Source organism: Macrotis lagotis, chromosome 7 (genome assembly GCF_037893015.1).
Source record: "Macrotis lagotis isolate mMagLag1 chromosome 7, bilby.v1.9.chrom.fasta, whole genome shotgun sequence".
NCBI classification, from domain to species: domain Eukaryota; kingdom Metazoa; phylum Chordata; class Mammalia; order Peramelemorphia; family Peramelidae; genus Macrotis; species Macrotis lagotis.
The window spans coordinates 58192466-58212465 of record NC_133664.1 but is presented as its reverse complement, the minus strand read 5'-3'; the positions used below and the strand labels follow the sequence as shown (position 1 = coordinate 58212465).

Sequence of the window (20000 nt, the reverse complement as noted above, 5' to 3'; positions counted from 1 at the left end):
CCAGAAAATATAATACTATCTGCTGGGAAGCTACATGACATAGCATATGTTGGAGACAGGAGGGAGTTCAAATCCAGCCTCAGATACCTGACACTATCTTAGCTGTGTGAGCTTGGACGAGTCACTCAATAGTGATTGTCTTACATCCAGGGCCATATCTAATTATCCTGATTCATATCAGATCACTGGATGGAGATGGATCTGAAGGAGAAAGTGAGACTTATGACTCAGTACAGCATTCTCTCGATAAAATTCAGTCCATGTGCTTGTCATGGTATCACCTACCCTGATGTCATGGTCGACTTCAAGAATGAAGGACAAATATCATACTATCAGTTTGGTGAACATAGTATTATTTGTTGTTGAAGATAATGAAATGAAACAGTGAGTAGAAAGATGACCATGATGCTTACTAGTGGTGTAACCCTGAGAAAGTCATTTAATTTTTATTTACCTCAATTTGTCAGTCAATAAATATAAATTCTTGTGGTGTCCCTTGACCATATATTGATCTTTTTTTCTCTTCCCTTCCCTTCCTTTTTCTCTGTGTATTTATTTTGTATGTGATTATTTATAGATATAAATGAAAAAGGAGTTGTATCTTTTTATCTTTATATCTTCAGCATCTAGCATAATTTCTCACATATATAAGACATTTAATAAATTTGTGCTCATTGATTAACTGGTATTTAAAAGGCACAACGTTAATTACTAGGTGATTCAAAGATTAATAAGGCATAATCCCTTTTATTAAAAGCTTTTTATTTTTGTTTTTGTGCTTCATGGGGAAGAGGAGATGAGGACTGGAGTGGATAAAAATGTCTCAAATAACATTTAAAATATGATTAGGGTTACAGTAATTCCACTTCTAAGCAATATCAAAACCAAATCCATTATATAGAGAAAGGTTATCCTTTTTTGTTACATTTGCTGCAAGTAGTTATATAATTTCTGATATTCCCTTTAAGTTAATCACTAAAGAAACATCTTCATCACTCTTTCATATTTACTTGCATAAACAATATTACAAAAACATGCTGAATATTTGGAGGCTAGATTACTGATTTATTTCACATGTACTCAAATTCTTCCGCAGAAAGAGCCACAAGCGATAACTTTTGAATGGATTTTAGAGAAACTAGATAATTGTGACATTGATCCAGGCAGTTACTTACGTGAAGATAAGGACAAAGAAAAAAGCTTTATGACTTAAGTTGATAACTCTGAGGAAACAGAAGTCAGATGGGACTTCTTGTTGAATAAGTTTTTATTGCAATGAATAAAATCATTTTTACTGATTAGCAATGATTGCTTTTGGTGAATAAAAGTAATCTTTTTTGTTCAAGAACTTTTCAGAAGACCCTTTTCTCAAAGAGCTAATCAGTACCTCTCCCCTAAATTTATCCTATATTGAGTAAAAATAACAAGTATATATTTAATGCGTTCCACACACTTACTGATGGAAGAGATACAAAGTAAGTTTGCAATCACTTAGCTTTGCAATTTAATAATTAAGATCATATATATATATATATATATATATATATATATATATATATATATATCAATGATCCACAACCAATTTCTGTACTATCCTGGTAAGATTCTTCATGCCTTTCCATCTCTATGTGTTTTCCCATGTTATCTCATTACTTTCAAATGGCATCTCTTTTCTTTGTTATTTTAAAGCTTAATAGTTATTTGACATTCTCTATCCAAATTTCATTTACAGAAGAGAAAACTAAGATCTTTAGGCAATAAATGACTTGTCCAAGGCTAATATTTGAACCCAGATTGTCTTTTTTTCTGAATCCTTTACTCTCTTAATTATTATACCATTCATTTAGCTCATTGAACATTGAGTTCATCTAGTGCATCTGGCTGGAAAAACAGACATATCAACACATGAAAAACCAAGCAATAATATAGGATTCAAGTAATATTTCAAGACAAGAGATATAGAAGCAATCCATCAGGTAGTATATGATTAACTATCAATAAACAGTAGAGATAGCAAGCCAATGGCTGTCGAGAAAAGGCTTGTGTGATCAGTATGCCTCCTTTAGAAGAGTATGGAATTTGATCTGAATCTTAAAGAATGCTAAAATCTGAAGAGGAAAAGTAGCATATCAGGTTTGTCTAATGGCAAAACAAATGGATAAGGAAAGAAATCACAAGCTGCATTGAGACAAGTGAACGGAAATCCATTAGACTTGGGAAGAACATTTTATAGAAGTCCCTTTACTCAATGACATTGACAGTCTACTATCTATGATCAAAGAAATGAACCAAGCAATTAAGTATCAGAAATTCAAATCTCAGGTTGAACCATTGTCCTATTTCCTTGTATATCATTTTTGTTTATTTGTTTGTTTTTTGCTTATTCCTTGTCTGAGCTCTGGAGAATGATAAGACTAAATCTTAGATACAGAAGATGCAAAGACATCCCCCCACCACCACCCCCAGGACCAAACCACATAGTATCTAAGTTTCTGACAACATCTCCACTAGGTAAATAGCCACACAGGGAAACATTCCAACGTCCTAAACCATCATGGTCATGTGGTAACATTGATTCTTCTACTTTTTCCACATAGTATATTGAGTAGTATGTCACCTCCACTGTTGAACTGGTCGATAGGTCATCTATATATGGTAAATATCAGTGCTGCCTTCTTTCAGCCACAACACTCTCTCTTTATTAATAACACCCTTATCTATAGATACAATAACTGCAGCATTTGAAAGCCCCACAAAACTGAGCCAGGTGGTACCAAGTATTTACTAAAATGAACCTTTATGAGAAAATCAGTTAATTGGATACTGCTGGGGTGGAGTTCATTTGGAGCATATCACTCCCTGGAGGTTGTGAGATGGCGGGTCAGTGTCATTGTACTCTGATTTAACCAATTACTCTTGATAATCAGATGTGAGAATCAATTGGTTCTTTGTTGATTAGAAATTTTAGGAGTCCTCATCATCCTTTAACTTTCAATGACCTTGACCAAAGTTTGGTTGTCCTGCTTAATTCTAGACTAGGAGCAAAAAGAAAATTCTGATTTTTAACTTTAACTTACAAACATTTGTATCCTTCTACTCTAATATCCCTTTGTGTCAACAAAGAGAGGCATAGAAGAGAAGATGAAAAAGTATATTGGAATCACGTTGTGGAGAAAGCATGAGATATATGAGATACAAATAATCTCATTTATCTGTGACAATACTCTCTTTACAAAGGACTGAATAGTTTCAATCTATAAATTGACAAAAGAAAAACTAATTAAGTTTAGAACTAATTAAGGTTGGAATATAATAATCACCAAACCTTTATAAAGATTCAGGAAGGAATACTGGAATAAAGCATGCCAATACTGCTGGGTTTCCAACTGATTCTGTTAATTTATCTTGCTACTGTTCATTAGTGTTCTCTTTTTCTTTGACTTTAGTCCAAAGCTGGTGTATACATTACTTATACTTAGGATCACTAAAAACAACCAAAAAAGTTCATAAAAGACATGCTCTTAGCCTATTCTTGATTAAAGAGAGTGGATGACACTGCTTCATAAATATATGTAGTAACAAAAATCCCTAAATCATTTAAATTTGGCATTAGGGTACATTACATAGTTATTCTTCTGTACATTTCACCTTGCAATATTTTCCCTTAAGGACAATATTAAAATTAATGTTTTCTACATAAATCCTGAATTATGAGTGGAAGAGTAAAGAGGGAGGGCGTAGTAATGATTAGCAAATAGTCTTGTGGATAGGATAGCAAAAACAACCTGTAAATTATAAATTTGTTTTTATATACATATATAGTGTGTTTATATCAGCAAATATATAAACTATTTACATACATGAATTATACACATTTATGAATTCTGCATCAATATTTGTATTTAAAACCAAGCTGAAACAATTTAGAGTTATTTGAGAAAATTTACCATTCACATTATTAAACTCATTTCTGGGCATATAGTCTAGGAGGTTAAAGGTAGAATTTTCCCACAGATACCAATTTAATTAATTATTTTTTTAGGGTTTTGCAAGGCAAATGGGGTTAAGTGGCTTGCCCAAGGCCACATGACTAGGCAATTATTAAGTGTCTGAGACCAGATTTGAACCCAGGTGCTCCTGACTCCAGGGCTGGTGCTTTATCCACTGCGCCACCTAGCCGCCCCCCATACCAAATTAATTTTAAGAGTAACATCTGTGATAGCAAAAGGCTAGAAAAACTGATGATAACTGAATGGGAAATGTATAAACCATTGTATATGGATGCATTGGAATATTATTATGACTGAGAATTCAGCAAAATAAGAAAATCTTTAACTTCTTCCTTTTGTTGAACAGGCTTCCAATAGATATTGTTAAGGACTTGACCAGGTTGGTTTCCTGCTTAAGAATTCCGAGTGTCACTCTCTTCCTCTGGGACAAAATTCAAACTCATATGCTTCATATTTAGGACCTTCATAATCTATGCTATACCTTTCCTGGCTTGGTATATACTACTCTCCTTCACACGTTCTCCCTTCTAGATAAACAGTCCTACTGGATGTCCCATATATAGGTCTATTTCCACATTATTGCTCAGGCTATTTCTCATTCCTTGAATACAATTCCTCTCCTCACTTTCATCTAACATCTTCCAGTTTCCTCCTCAAATCAATTGCCACTGAAAAGAAGAAGATATAGGGAGAAGGTTTTTCAAAATCCAGGAAATAATTGTGGTATAACACGAAAGGCATTAATCTGACTTATTTAAAAGCAACACATCTGGCTGATACCTGATTATTTGATGCTAAATTGCTTATTTTGTCCATCTCATATCCCTATCAGCATTGTAATGATTTGATAGTGGGTCTGATCCAAACCTCTTGTTTCTTTAGCAGAACTGAGATTCTGATGTGAGAAAATTTCTTACATTGTAAACATATCTCTGAGTTTTCTTAACTGATAAATCTTCCATATAACAAATGTAATTCACTTCTTCAAAGGATAGTTTAAAGTTCAATATCCAGGTATCATCCTGGTCCTCTATTTATTCCCTGAGTAACTATGGGAAAATTCAACTTTCATTTAGCATTTACTGTTTGCAAAATACAAAATAAGTCACTTGATTCTCCAGCCTTTAGATTCTTCATATATAAAATAAGACAGTTTAACCAGATGATCTCTGTTTCTATCCATCATTCTATTTTATAAGATTGACTAATCAAATGTTTTGACTAAAAATGTCTCAGGCCATTTGAAAATATTAATTCCACCTCCAAGAAAAATAGTACTCTCTTCTAATCCTATCAATTCAGCTGGGCTACTTTCCCTATTATCATAAAAGTACCACTAAAAAATGTGCACACTAAAGAACATTTAGCAAAATAATGAAAATATCACTTCAAGACATGCTATATAGCATTAAGCACTTTGTGTCCAAAAAAATCTTAAGCTATTATCCATAAATATGCACAATATCAATCACTACAAATATATTCACCTTTATGAAATACTAATAAACACCAAGGAACAAAACGATGGTGTGAAAATGATATACTATCCTTCTTCCTGTCTTCTCTTTTTATGCACTGGCAGTTTTGTACATACTCAATATAAAAACACAGCCAGATAAAAATGATTCTTCACAATCCTAGACAGCATTCATAGATCACAGATCACAAAATATTAGAACTAGAAGGACCCTTATAACCAATTTAATTTAACCCTCCCAAACAATATTTGAACAGAGTCCCGCATTAGTAAAATGATTTTCTAAAGTCACAGAGTTAGTTTGTATTGGAACCTAGTGCGAGAGTAAATTGATTGAAGAGGAGGAGAAAAAGCAAGGGGGGAACTTTGGAGGGAACATATAAACCAGATTTTCTCAACATAAAACTTCCTCGCCATAAATATTTTCAAATTCCAACATCATGATCAGTTTTAAATTTGGAATCAAGGGACCTGGGTTCTAATTTAATTTCTACTTTATAATTGTCATTGTCATTAAAGGAGAGTAGCTTTCTGCAATCATTAGAGGAGAGTGGGCTTCTGCATTCCTCTAACTCTAGCATTTAAATCTTGTCACATAATAAGCACATAATACTTGATAATTCATTCATTCATTTTCTTCTTACATCTAGAAAAAGAAAGGGGGTTGTATCAGAGAGCCTTTAAAATCCATCCATTCGAACTGATGAAGCTATGATCCTTACGAAAAGGAGAGAACCATAATGAAAAGAATAAGTGTCTTGGAGTCAAACAATTCAGATTTGTTACTTTATTTCTTGAAATATTCTTTCACAAGTAAAACTAAGAGGTTGTGTTAGATTATGATCATTTTAAAAGTTCTCTCTTGTTTTGATAATCTACAAATATTTTCTTTGGTCCAATGGAAACTCTTTATATTTTGAGCTTAGATTCTGAGGTTTAAGGGAGCCTTTTAAAACAATAAAGATTTAATTGCAGAACAATAACTATATAATATAAATACAGTTTTTAAAAGTGTAGACTCATTCTATAAAGTCTAAGAGCCGGAAATTAATTTTGTTGGTATTTAAAATACCAACTCTTGATAATGCTGATACCAGAAATGGATTTCTCTAATTGCCATGAGACCTTGAGTCACTCTCTGACCCCAAGCCCCTTTCCCTCATCAAGAAAAATTGCTGTTTCTATATATAGAATAAACAAATACTCTGTACACCATCTGATTTCTTTCTATTTCATTGCTTGCCAATAAATAACTGTTTCCTATGTAGCAGTCCCTGTAGATAATATAGCATGAAATTTTTTTTAACATTACCAAAATACCTTTCTCCTTTATTATAACAATTATGTTGAACACATGTTTTGTTCTATCTCGAGCTTATCCAGAAACCAGCTAGTTTCTATCGAATGGATTACGGGATTCATTTTGGTGCAGAGAAACAATAAGTTTCCTATACTCTATAAAGAACCTTCTGTTTTTGCCCACAATTTGCTATTGCACTTGGAAGGTGAATTCAATGGTGTCTATATTTAACTAAGCCATATTCACATACTAGTTGAATCATAGTAACAGTAGCTAGAAGATGTTCTATTCTTCCCTCCACCACAAGATGCCTTTTATTAATCTTTGTTTTTAAGAGAACATCATAAAATTTTACAGAACTGAATATGAAAAAATTATGAAATCTTTATAAATTATAAAATTTTATAACAATATAAAAATTTAAAAATTAAAAATAAATTTAAAAATAAATTTTAATTAACTTTTAAATTAATTTAATTTAATTAACTTTTAATTTAATTTAATTAACTTTTAAAAATTTAAAAACTTTTACAACAATGTATAAAAACAAATTTGAAGGGATTAATTGTACATGGAAAAAACACATTTAAAATGCAAATAAGGAGATACAATCAGTCTTCCTCCTTAAATTAGTATTGTATATGGTTGCCATTACTAAAACTAGGTCTTCAAAAAACAAAACAAAACTATGGGCCCTATTTTTTTTTGACAAAGAATTTAAGACCTTCAATTTCAACTGAGGTAATAGTTACTCTTCCTCCAGTACCTCTATCTCTATTCCATGATCTTTATCCTGAAATTTCCATTACTGGGCCTCTAAAAAGTGTTAAAGACACTGCTTCCACATAGTAGATAATTAATGAATGTTTACTGATTAAGTGATTGAATAATCCCACATAAGAACAACTTGTTTCATTTTACTTCATTTTATTGTACTTTGCAGATAGTGCATTTTTTAAAGAAATTGAAGAGCTTTGGCAACTGTGCAGCAATCATGTGTATTAGTATCATTTTTCCAACAATACAAGTTTAGATCATATCACTCAATCTCATTTTGGGAATACTAGCATTTTGTCAGGGGGGAGCTAGGTGGCACAGTGGATAGAGCACCGGCCCTGGAATAAGGAGGACCTGAGTTCAAATTTTACCTCAGACAATAATTACCTAGATGTGTGATCTTGAGGAAGTTACTTAACCCTATACTGCCTTGAAAAAAATACTTAGCACCATTTCAAATTCTTCCATTATTATTTTTTTCTGTTATGATGATCTATTATTCTTGAGGTAATTGTTTTGGGGTGTCACAAGCTGCATCCATATCAGGCAATGAACTTAATTGATAATGCTTTGTGTTTTCTGAGTGATTCACTGGCATACCATTCCTCATCTCTCTCCCTCTCCTTGACCCTTCCCATTTCCTGAAGACACAACAATATTGAAATTAGACCAATTAATTACCCAACCATGGTTTCTAAGTGTTAAAGTTCAAAGGTTGAAGTCAATCAATGCAGTTCAAACTACATTGATGTCTTATTTTAAGAAATTTCCATAGCTACTCCAAACTTCAGCAACCACCCACCTGATCAGTCAATATCCATTAACACAAGATAAGACCCTCTACCAGCAAAAAGATTACGATTCATTGGAGGTTAAGATGATAATTAGCATGTTTTTGGCAATAAAGTATTCTAATTAATATATGTATATTTTTAAACTATTGCACATTTAATAGACCACTGTATAGCATAAACATAACTTTGGTAGGCACTGGGAAAATAAAAAATTCCTTTCACTCACTTTATTGCATCAGTCTGCAACCAAGCCCACAAAATTTCCAAAGAATGCCTGTATTCCCCTCAAAAGCTTCACTGAAATTCTTCTCATTTTAACTCATTTCCCCTTTTCTTCTCATTTTCCACTAGCAGCATGTCTTGTTTATATGACTATGTCAATCTTTCCCTCAAACACATTATTAGCACTCTTTATTCTTCTATTCCTGAACCATATTTTGATAGAAAAGAAGTAAAAACATTATTAAGTGCCAGCGTTATAATAGAAACCATCCAAACACCCTCACAACCATTCTTAGGAGATAGTCACTATTACTATACACATTGTACAGTTCAGAAAACTGGGGCGGATGGAAGTTAAATGATATATGTAGGATGACACAACTAGAAGGTGTCTAAGACTGGATTTGTTTCCCAGTTGCAGATCAGGTGCTTCAGAAGTTGTCACTCTTTTTTGACCAAATTAATGATTACTACCATGCCCTTTCCTATCCTCTAGCCCTTTTCCACCATATATAATATTCACACATATGACATTATGAAATTCACATAAAAATATGATTTCACTTGATAGTTTCCCCTTCAAGTTAGCACTTGACTAGTTTTATATTGACCCGTTTTATGTCTAAGTCCAGGTCTTACAATTATCTCCACACATTTATTACTCTACTGTTATTATCAAACATGTAATTACTGATTATGGCCCATTGTTTTGACCATCTAACATTGAGTCACAAAGTGAGAAGAAAATATTTCCTTAAGCTATTCTTCTCTTAGCTAGAAAATCTAAAACCCAGATTTAATATAATTTTTATATATAAATTTTAATAGAAATTTTGTATTTGTATTTATTTATTATATTTATATTTAATATAAATTTTAAGAGCACAATATATTTTCTTAACATAAGAGGATAGAAGTCCTTAAGAGTAGTGCTATACATCCTTTTCATAAGGAGATATATATATATATATATATATATATATAATAGACATATATATTGTGAAAATACACACCTTGCAATATTAATATGCATAGCTATCTATATACAATTATATATGCATGTGAATATAATACACGCATATACACATATATGTTTGCATGATTGATAGTTCAATCATATTAAGACTATTGGAGTTTTTGTTGCATCTGTCAAAGTTTCTTCACCATTTAGTAGAAGTGGAAGAGTGGGATATAGAAAGTAACTTACAGCAGGTAGATTCATCTTCATTAAATTGACAGTCTGGTACTCCATCACATAGCAAGATGGATGGAATGCATTCATTTGCTGAACACGGAAATTCCATTTTTCCACAGGTTTGAGGAGGAAACTTGGTAGGACAATCCAACTCATCAGTTCCATCCATGCAATCTTCCTGCCCATTACATTTTCTAGAGAGCAGAACACACTGGGGTGTGTAAATGCAGGGGAAATGATCAGCTTCACAGATTGTAGGGAGTGTTGTTACAGGGCCTAGGACAAAGAAAGAAAACAAAATTATATCAAGGAAAATGTGCCAACTTTCATAATATTCATTAATATGTTACAGAACATTTCAAATCCAATTTCTGATGCATCCTGACTTTCTGGTCCTAGTTAAATCAGTTAACTCCATAATGTTTCAAGAAATAGGTTACCTCAGGACAATAAATTACAATGTGATCAAAGGATATGAACTGGCAATTTTCAGACAAAAGAATGAAAACTATCTAAAGTTACATAAAAATGTTCTAAATTAATATTGATTAGAGGAATCCAAGTTAAAACAAATTAGAGGAATCTCCTTACACTAAACAGATTAGTTAATATGACAGAAAAAGGAAAATGAGAAATGTTGGAGGAGTTGTAGAAAAATTGAATATGAATGCCCTGTGGTGGAGTTCTGAACTGATCCTATCATTTAGGAGAACAATTTGGAAGAATCAATTTGGAGAGCAATTTGATAGCTCAAAGGGCTATCAAACTGTGTGCCCTCTGAACCATGATTACCACTGCCAAGTCTGTATTACAAAGAGATAATTAAGAATGCAAAAGTATCCACGTGAATAAAAATACTTATAGTGGGTTCTTTAGTGGTGGCAAAGAACTGGAGATAGAGGAGATGCCCATCAATTGGGGAATGAATGACTGACCACGTTGTGGTATGACCTTACCATGAAATACTATTATGCTATTAAATAAATGTTGATCAGGATGCTCTCAGAAAAATCTGGAAAGACCACATGAACTAGTTCAAAGTAAAATGTACAGAAACAGGAGAACATTGTTCACAGTAACGGCAAAATTGTGCAATGATAAAATATGATTAACTTAGCTTATTTCAGCAATACAATGATCTAGGATATTTCCAAATGATTCATGATGGAAAATGGTATTCTGCTCCAAATTGTTTGCCTTCTCAATGATGGGGAGGAGAAGGATAGAGGAAAAGAATGTGGGATTCAATTTTTTTAATGTTAAAATAGTTTTTATTTGTAATTGATGAAAAAATAAAATATTAAATAAAATTAAAAACTACATGTGTATGAATATGCATATACATATATTTTTACATGACTACAAATTATACACCTAGGAAATTCAGATTGATAAGGGAGTTTTCCCCCTGGGATTTCTCTATATGAATGAAACCACAGTTCAGTTAAAAAGTATAGAAAAATAGTCCCTTATGAATATTGCTTATATTCTGTCATTTTTGGTGTTTAGGCTTGTTACTTGGGGGATTTCAGATTCCTTTTTTTAAAAGGAATAAAAAGCATTAAATATAAATATCATTAGAGGACCCTGATTAAAGTCCTGATTCTACCCCCTCACTTATATGATCTTGAAAAAGCAACTTAAATTCTCCAGGTTAACTCATCCTCATCTATAAAGTGAAAAGTGTGCCTAAATGTCTTTTAAGATCTTTCCATTTCTAAAATTATGACCCTATGAATATTTTTGTCTTGGAATCTAATCTCTGACAAGGTTTTACAAGTCTATAAAAGTACCATGTGAGAGTATATTAACTGCTTTTGGATGTTACCTAAAATTCCTTTTCCCTGGCTTCTAGGGAAAGATTTGATAAATTGATATGTAAATGTCTCAATGGAAATTCAATGATTTGGCATGGCTTTTCTCCTAAAGGATCTGATTAATCCTCCAGAAGGATTGAACTCTTCGAGTTTTTGACAAGGCTGGTCACCACACTCTTGGCATGAAAATGATTTGTTCACTTTGTATGTTGCCCATTAGGTTTCAATGTTCCTTTATAAGATTACCCCTGTATCTGCACAATATAATAGTAGTGACTGAGCATCCCAGCTTTTAGAACAGTTCAGTAATTACTTTTGATTAAACTGGCAAAGCCCATGGAGAAATAGGATTGAAATGGAGTCATCCATTTGAAAGTCACTATTTCAATAATTGTTTGACTTTCCTTTTCATACAAGGACATACTTGCCTACAGATCTGGGTTAAGGGTGTCATTGGTACAGGTAAGGGAACAGTTTCAGGGTAAGTCAAGAGGACTCTATTAGCTCTATTTCTATCTTTCCTTAAAAATATTGATATAATTTTGATATATTTACCTAGATCATATAGTTAACTCATAAAGATGTCTGTCTCTCTATCTAAGTCAGTGAGGTGCACAATGGCACAATGACTAGACTGTGGACCTGAGTCTAGAAGACTCATCTGAGTTTAAATCTAAGTTCAAATCTGGCCTCAGACACTAGCTGTAGGACTCCAGGAATGTCACTTAATCCTGTCTGCCTGTTTCCTTATCTATTAAAAATGAACTGGAGAAGTAAATGGCAAACCACTCTAATATCTTTGCCAAGAGAGCACCAATTTGGATCATGAAGAAACTTGGCATGACAGAAATGACAAAACCACTAAACCACAATTAATTTCTACAGCTACTTTTATAGACATATAATTAATATATATATATATATATAATCAATATCTGTTATCTATCTATCTATCTATCTATATATATATATATATACCATCTATGTCATTTACATCTATATTTACTTCTATGTCTGCAGCTAGACTGATATCTATAATAGTGATTTGCATTCTTGTTATCTCAAATAGAGGTAATTAATTTTCACTAATGCATCCAGATGTCCTTGTCATATGATATATAAAATCAAGGAATTGCAGAATCTTAAAGTTGTGAAAGACTTCAATGGCTACATCCTGTATCTGAGCAAGAATTCCTCCAATATAAATACGTGGTGATTTAGTCTGTTTGAAAATCCCTAATGAAAGAAAATCCACTACCAATTAAGTTACGACACTTTTGCAGAGTTCTGTTAAAAATTTCTTGCATAAAGACTATTGTTTTTCTCTGTCAACAGTCCCCTATTGCTCCAAGTTCTAGTTCTATAGTTAATTGGGAAAAATATAACCCCAATTTCAATAAGAATCCTTCACATATTTGAAGACCATCATGCTGCCTCAAGATATATTCTCCAATTTTAAACATACTCAGTTCCTTCACTTAATCTTCACAGGACTTAATCTTATTCTGGTTGCCTTCTTTTGACTGGAAATCAGCTTAACAATATTTTTCCTAAAATTTTTTACTTTAAAGGAAAATAAAATAATACTAAAGAATGGAGCAAAAGTATGATAAAGTAAAATCACACATTTGCTAGATATGGATAGAATGCGACAGGAAAAGACAGTCAAACCACTCCACATACTTAGAGATTGAACTTGATACCATGGTGTGTTTAACCTCATGGCATTACTAATCTGATTAATCACTGGTGATATGCAAACATATGCAAATGTGCTATTTTAGAATACATGAATTTATACATATATTATTACTTTAATCTTGGCAAATAAATTTTGCTTTCAGTCTATCTCAAATGGTTCTTTTATGGATGGCCTTTGACTATTTAATCTACCGCGTTAATTCCATGGAGAAGAAAGAAGTGTTTATTTCTATCTAATATAATGTATTCTGAAGTTCTCCTAGACAAGGGTTCATGAAATAAACTTCTAGCTATAATTAATAATAATAATAATAATAATAATAAACATTTATATTGTGCCTACTATGGACCAGGCACTATACTGAGAGCTCCCCAAATATTATTTCACTTCAAGAATACACCAAAGATTTACGAGGTTTAATGGATTTTATTCATAGCATATTTTCATTTCTAGCTGCAGTTAAAAATGAAAATAAAAGACATGAGTCACCTTAACACAGTACTTCTATTTTGTTGGGCTTAAAATGCTAATCTTTTGCTAAAAGAGGGAAATGAATTCTTTCTCCTTCAACTAAATCACAAATTATTCTTTAAATTTTCTTAAAGGAAAAAATAACAATCAGATGGTCAGTTACTTTTATGTTGCTTCCCAAATATTTTTCTCCTCCAAGGGATCCTATGTATTATATTGAAAGCATTAAAAACATTATTCTGAGAAGAGATACTTCGACCTCACTAGACAAAGACATTTATTATACAAAAAGTTATGAAATTATAGTATGAATGAATTACAGTGCTTTCAGTCAGAAGAGTTGACTTCATGTGCCAGTCCTAACACCTATCAGTTTCGTGATTTTAGAAAAATTACCTCTTTGAGGCTCAGTGTTCTTGACCTCAAAATGAGGATGATATAACTAGCTTGCAGGATTTTTCTAAAAATCAAAGGAATGAAGCCATTATTTTGTAAGAATAGTATCACAAGAACTAAAACTGAGGAATGCTAAAACTATTGAAACAAGAAGAGGATTTTTTAATTTGCTTTGTTTTTTTTTTTACTCTATAGAAGAGAAGAGAGAAGGATCAAGGGAGAGAAAAGATCATTGAGTATGACAGATGGGCCGATAATTGTCAATGACAGAGAAAAGGCAAAATTTATTCTCACTTTTGAATTTAGTAGTTTACCAAATAGAAGAGTTAACAGTCTGAACTAAATGTAGATTTGGAACTAGAAAGGACCTCAGAAGTAAATCTCGTTTTATAAATGAAAAATCTGGGTTCTGTAGGCAGGGTGTGTTGGAATTCTTTTTTTTTTTTTTAGTTTTTTTTTTGCAAGGCAAATGGAGTTAAGTGGCTTGCCCAAGGCCACACAGCTAGGTAATTATTAAGTGTCTGAGACCGGATTTAAACCCAGGTACTCCTGACTCCAGAGCAGGTGCTTTATCCACTGCACCACCTAGCCACCCCATGGAATTCTAACAATTTGGAAAAACCACCCTTAAATTTTCAATGGATGTATAGGCATATTCAAACCTCAGAAATGGACAAATCAGTTTATTATCCTGTAAATTGTCTAGATTTTATAATATTATAATCTAGCTCAAAATCAAAACTGTGTGCATGCATTTTTTAGAAGTTGTTATATATTTAGCATCTTGATATTTGCTACATTTCCCTATAAACATTTCCTGAACTTAGCAGGAGTGCAGCAGAAGACTCAGGGGATGAGCTGGACTGGAGATCTGATTAGTGTATGTTAACAACAAGAATGATGATGATAGTGCTAATTATAATATTTATAAAAGAAAAAATTTAATTTATAGAGTGCTGTAAGAATAACAATTATCTCCTCTGATTATCACAATACCCCTTCCCATAGGGATTAAATATTTTACCCAAGGCTACCCAAGGTAACAACCGATAAAATTTGGATATGAATTCAGATTGTTAGACTCCAATTAAAAACTATCTTCTATGATTAATAGAAGTTGTTTAAGTTTTTCTTAAGGTATGTGGGGGCATATCTACATGTACATATATATATATTATATATATGCATATATATTATTTATATATTCTCTCCTGGGACTAGATGGAATAAGAGTTCATTAGAATTCTTGACTAACTAGGATTTTCTATTTATCCAAAAGGCCAAACTAAAGAGTTTTACTATAGTCATTAAGTCTACATTATCTATTTGGCTGTGGAGATGAACAGTGTCTCAAAATCCAGGTGCTTTTATCTTATTCTATAGGAAAAGCACCTTTGTTCATGTATATTTGAAGAATATTTGGAATTCCTTTGCTAAAGAAATAAGAAGTGATTATTTTTATAATGTTAACATAATGAAATCCAATGAAATATTTTCATGAATTTCATAAGTTTAGAAAGTCTGTAACATGCCTGAGGATACCGTGAATGATGCATTTATCTTTAGCAATAATATGTTTAATACAAACAAAACTGACCTTGCTTCAAAAAGGAAAAAAATAAATATGCAAATTCAGGTTTTAAAACTAAAAATTAAGATAAAAGTATTCAAAAGCAAATCTTGGGTTTTTTCTGCAATAAATGGTGAGATGAGGGGTGGCTAGGTGGCTCGGTGGATAGAGCACCAGCCCTGGAGTCAGGAGTACCACCAGATACTTAATAAATTATCTAGCTGTGTGGCCTTGGGCAAGCTACTTAACCCCATTTGCCTTGCAAAAACCTAAAAAATGGTGAGATATTGGTAGGGTAACTTTTTAATTTAGTCAGAAGGAGACATGTGAGTATGCCTAGCTCTAAAGGGTATAGTCAGTAAACCACATATTAAAAAGTAAAGATACTGTGAAATATGTGAGTGATATTCCAAATTCATCAGAGAATTAATTTTTAATTTGTTACAGAGAAATTTCTTTTGGTCCACAGATTTTTGAGTAAAAGTTAATTACATTCTGATTTCTATTGTTCCTTTCTTTAATATGAACTTTTAACATATCTTTTGTCTTTAAATGAGTCATCAAATTAGAAATATTAGTCACAAATTTATATAACTTTGTAAGATTTGGGGTATTTGTGAGCCAAAAAAGACAAGCTAATGTAGGGGTTATTGTTTGAAGATTATTAATGTAACAGCAGAGCTTGAAGGTACCCAGTGTCTTTCTAAGTGTAAAAACTTTCTTTTTCATGTATGAACACTTTCATTGTTGAAAAGGCCAGAAAAAAGGATTTTTATACTAAGAATCTTGTGCAAGATTAAAGGTACTGTTCTTTTTTAACACAAAATGTTAATTGCTGAGACAAGTAGAAAAAGAAAGATTGGTAAAAAAATTAATAAAACTAAGTATGAAGAAACTTTCTTGCTTGTTAAAATATGAGGAAAGACATAAATAATAGTAAGCACTAGATAGAGGACTGTCACTCAGCTCAGTGAGAGAACTTGCTAATTTAGAGGGGAAAAATTATTGCATGTTGTGATTCCTTTGCTAATTTGTATTTGACTGGTTTTAGAGTTTGAAAATTTAAAACTGACAAAGTAAAAAATGTTTACAATTGCTTCGAGATGATAGGAAGAGCAAATAAGGGCTACTGTCTATAAATAAAAGATTTTGTATTTTATTTCATAAGAGAAAGACAAACCAGTAACCTTCAGAAAGATCTGATTTGAGGTACTAGAAAAAATAGAAAATCTAGCTGAGATGGTGCTGAGCTGAGAAGCTAGAAGGATAAGAATTAAGTGAAATTAGTGGTTCAATGGGAAGAATAAGGCCCAATATCTTAACATTTGGCTATTTTAAAAGCCATAAGCTTTAAAGGCCATGTATGATTCGCATTCTGTTGTAGTTTGTCCTATTGACCTCAAGAGCCAGCTTCATATTGAGAAACGTTAGACCTATTAAAGCTCTGTTATTTCTCTCTATTGCACAGTGTTCTAAGAGGGAGAAATAAAGGGGAAGAGAGATATTTTCATCTGATTTGCTATATCAAGATATTATAAATAATTAGGTGATGCAAGTTTCCCATGAGTGAAAAGGTGGCCAGCCTTGTCTGCAGTTTCTAGAGAAATGAACCAGGAGCAAAGTGAAACAGTGTCTCAGTGATTTTTTTAAAGACTGATCATGGGCTAAAAAGTCTGTTACTAATATATCAGCTCCAATAGAGAAGAGAAACTTATTGGGCCATAAGGAAAGATTCTAAAACTAGAAAGGGAGACTAGAACAGAAAAGAACTTTATGGAAGGTTAAATTGTTCCTGAACGACCCAAGTACTTCAAGGTCTAAAATTTAGTGCTTAAAGCACATGGAATTTTCCTCATTCATGAGTCTCCCAACTAGATTTCTATAAAGGTATATGCATTCTTTTCCATATACCAAGGGACTACAATGATGGGAGACTGTGATTTAATTTAGATTTATGTTGAATGTGTGACATTTTGATTATCACTGTATTTGCCTTATACTGATTAAATCTGATTTTGTGACGTTTTTTAATTTTAGATTATTTTTAAGTGGATGATTCGTGTTTAAGAGTTAGATGTCAGCAGAGCCTAGATGGCCTAGCTAAGGTAGGGACTCACTTGAGTTTTCCTTCAGTCCACTCCAAATACCTTTGTATAATGACTCTAAGCAAATTCTAGAGAGGCAGAACCCATAAAAAGATTGTGTGCAACTATTTTTCAGACCAAGACAACTTTGAAAATGGGTGGAAAGGGTCTGTTGTACCAAGGTAGGAGGAATGGGGTGCAATACAGGCCACACCAGCTTGAACCAGACTCAATAAACCAGTAACAAGCAGTAGGGTGACTGGGTCAGTGGTAGTAGTGGAAGTTTCCAGACCTCTCAGCCCAGAATCTGCCAAAGGTAGCTTGGAAATTCATCAAGAAAAGTCTCCCAGGGTGAGAGTAGAGCACAGTCTAGCAAAGCCTCAGTCGAGCTGATCCCACCCCAGTAGCCCTCTCCCCAGTGGACCACAAGCAGTCCTTGGAAGTCATCTAATCAATAGAGGCAATTGTTTCTGAAGCTCTCTCAACTCACAGAAGGTAAAGGGTTCAGAGGAGATTACAGGCATCTCTACTCTCACTGAGGCAGGAACCTTTGCTTTGTCTATATTCTGATCTGGGTCATAAGTCCTCGTTAACAGTCCCAGGAGCATTATCACAACAGATCTTGCTGACATACTCAAGTGGGGACCCTCCTCACAGTTCAAGGGCAGAAAGTAGTCTCCGTGGTCTCTCAGAGACCAGAGCACAGTCCAGGAGAGCAGGTAAATACTTTTCCTTAGATCATATCAACTTGGAAGAACTGAACATCTCCAGGTCACTAATAGTATCTCTGAATACAATTGCAAAAAAGGGCTAATGAAACAGAGCCCAACCTTTAAAAAGATTAAATAAAGCAAGCCATGGGTTGGGAAAAAAAGAGCAAATAAAAGAGGAAAAAACATGACAATAGACAGTTACTTTGGTGATAGAGAAGATCAAAACACACTCAGAGGAAGATAACAAAGTCAAAGCTTCTACATTCAAAGCTTCCAAGTAAAGTATGAATTGATTTAAGGCCATGGAAGAGCTCAAAAAGGATTTAGAAAATCATTTAAGGGAGTCAGAGGAAATAATGGCAAGAGAAATGAGAGTGATATAGGGAAATCATGAAAACTGAGTCACCAGTTTGGTGAAGGAGACACTAAAAGAACTGAAGAAAATAACATCTTAAAAATCAGACTGAGTCAAATCCCATGAGAAGAATGCCTTAAAAAGCAGAATTGGTCAAATGGAACAGGAGATGAAAAACATCACTGAAGAAAATAATTTCTTAAAATTTAAAATTGAGCAAAGGCAAACTGATGATTTTGTGAGGAGTCAAGAAACAATCAAGTAAAACCAAAAGAATTGAAAGCTATAAGACAATGTGAAATATCTCATTAGAAAAGCAATTGACCTGGAAAAATAAATATAGGTGAAATAATTTAAAAATTACTGGATCCTCAAAGTCAGGATAAAAAAAAAGCCAAGATATTATCTCTCAAGAAATAATCAATCAAAACTTCCTTTAATTTCTATAATCAGAGGTAAAAATAGAAATAGAAAGAATCAACCAATCACCTCATGAAAGAGGTCTCCCAGGAAAATTATAACCAAATTTTGGAGCTTCAGGGTCAAGGAAAAAAATAATGCAAGCAGCCAGAAACAAATCAATTATCATGGAATACAATCAGGATAAGACAAGATTTAGCAGTTTCTATATTAAAAGGTCACAGTACTTGTAATATGATATTCTAGAAGACAAAAGAATTTGAATTACAACCTAGTATCAACTTTCTGGTCAAACTGAGCATATCCTTTCTGGGGACAAGATGCACATTCAATGAAATAGGGAACTTTCAAATTTTTCTGATAGAAAGACCAGAGTTGAGCAGAAACTTTGATCTTCAGATATGAGATTCAAGATAAACATTAAAATTAAAAAAATAAAGGTAAATTAGAAGGAACTTCATGATGTTGAATTACTTATATTCATGCATGGGAAGATGATACTGATAACTCATATGAACTTCCTCATTTATTAGGGCAATCAGAAGCAGCATATAAAGATACAACAATTGTGGGAGTTGAGTATGAAGTGAGAAAATATTTTAAAAGATGGAGTTTAGGGGTGAGAGAAGAATATACTAGGAGAAATGAAATGAGGAAGTAGAATGGGGCAAATTATTTCACTTAAAAGAGGCAAGGA

At 32.9% G+C, this 20000-nt stretch overlaps 1 protein-coding gene across 1 annotated transcript in view; it reads right to left on the bottom strand.

The window, feature by feature from the left end:
- The window catches only part of MALRD1 (MAM and LDL receptor class A domain containing 1), an 879021-nt gene that overhangs the window by 92253 nt on the left and 766768 nt on the right, over positions 1 to 20000 (bottom strand). The window contains exon 36 of the mRNA XM_074195229.1: positions 9788 to 10051. Coding sequence (XP_074051330.1) covers positions 9788 to 10051 — 264 coding nt within the window. The remainder of the gene's footprint in view (positions 1 to 9787; positions 10052 to 20000) is intronic.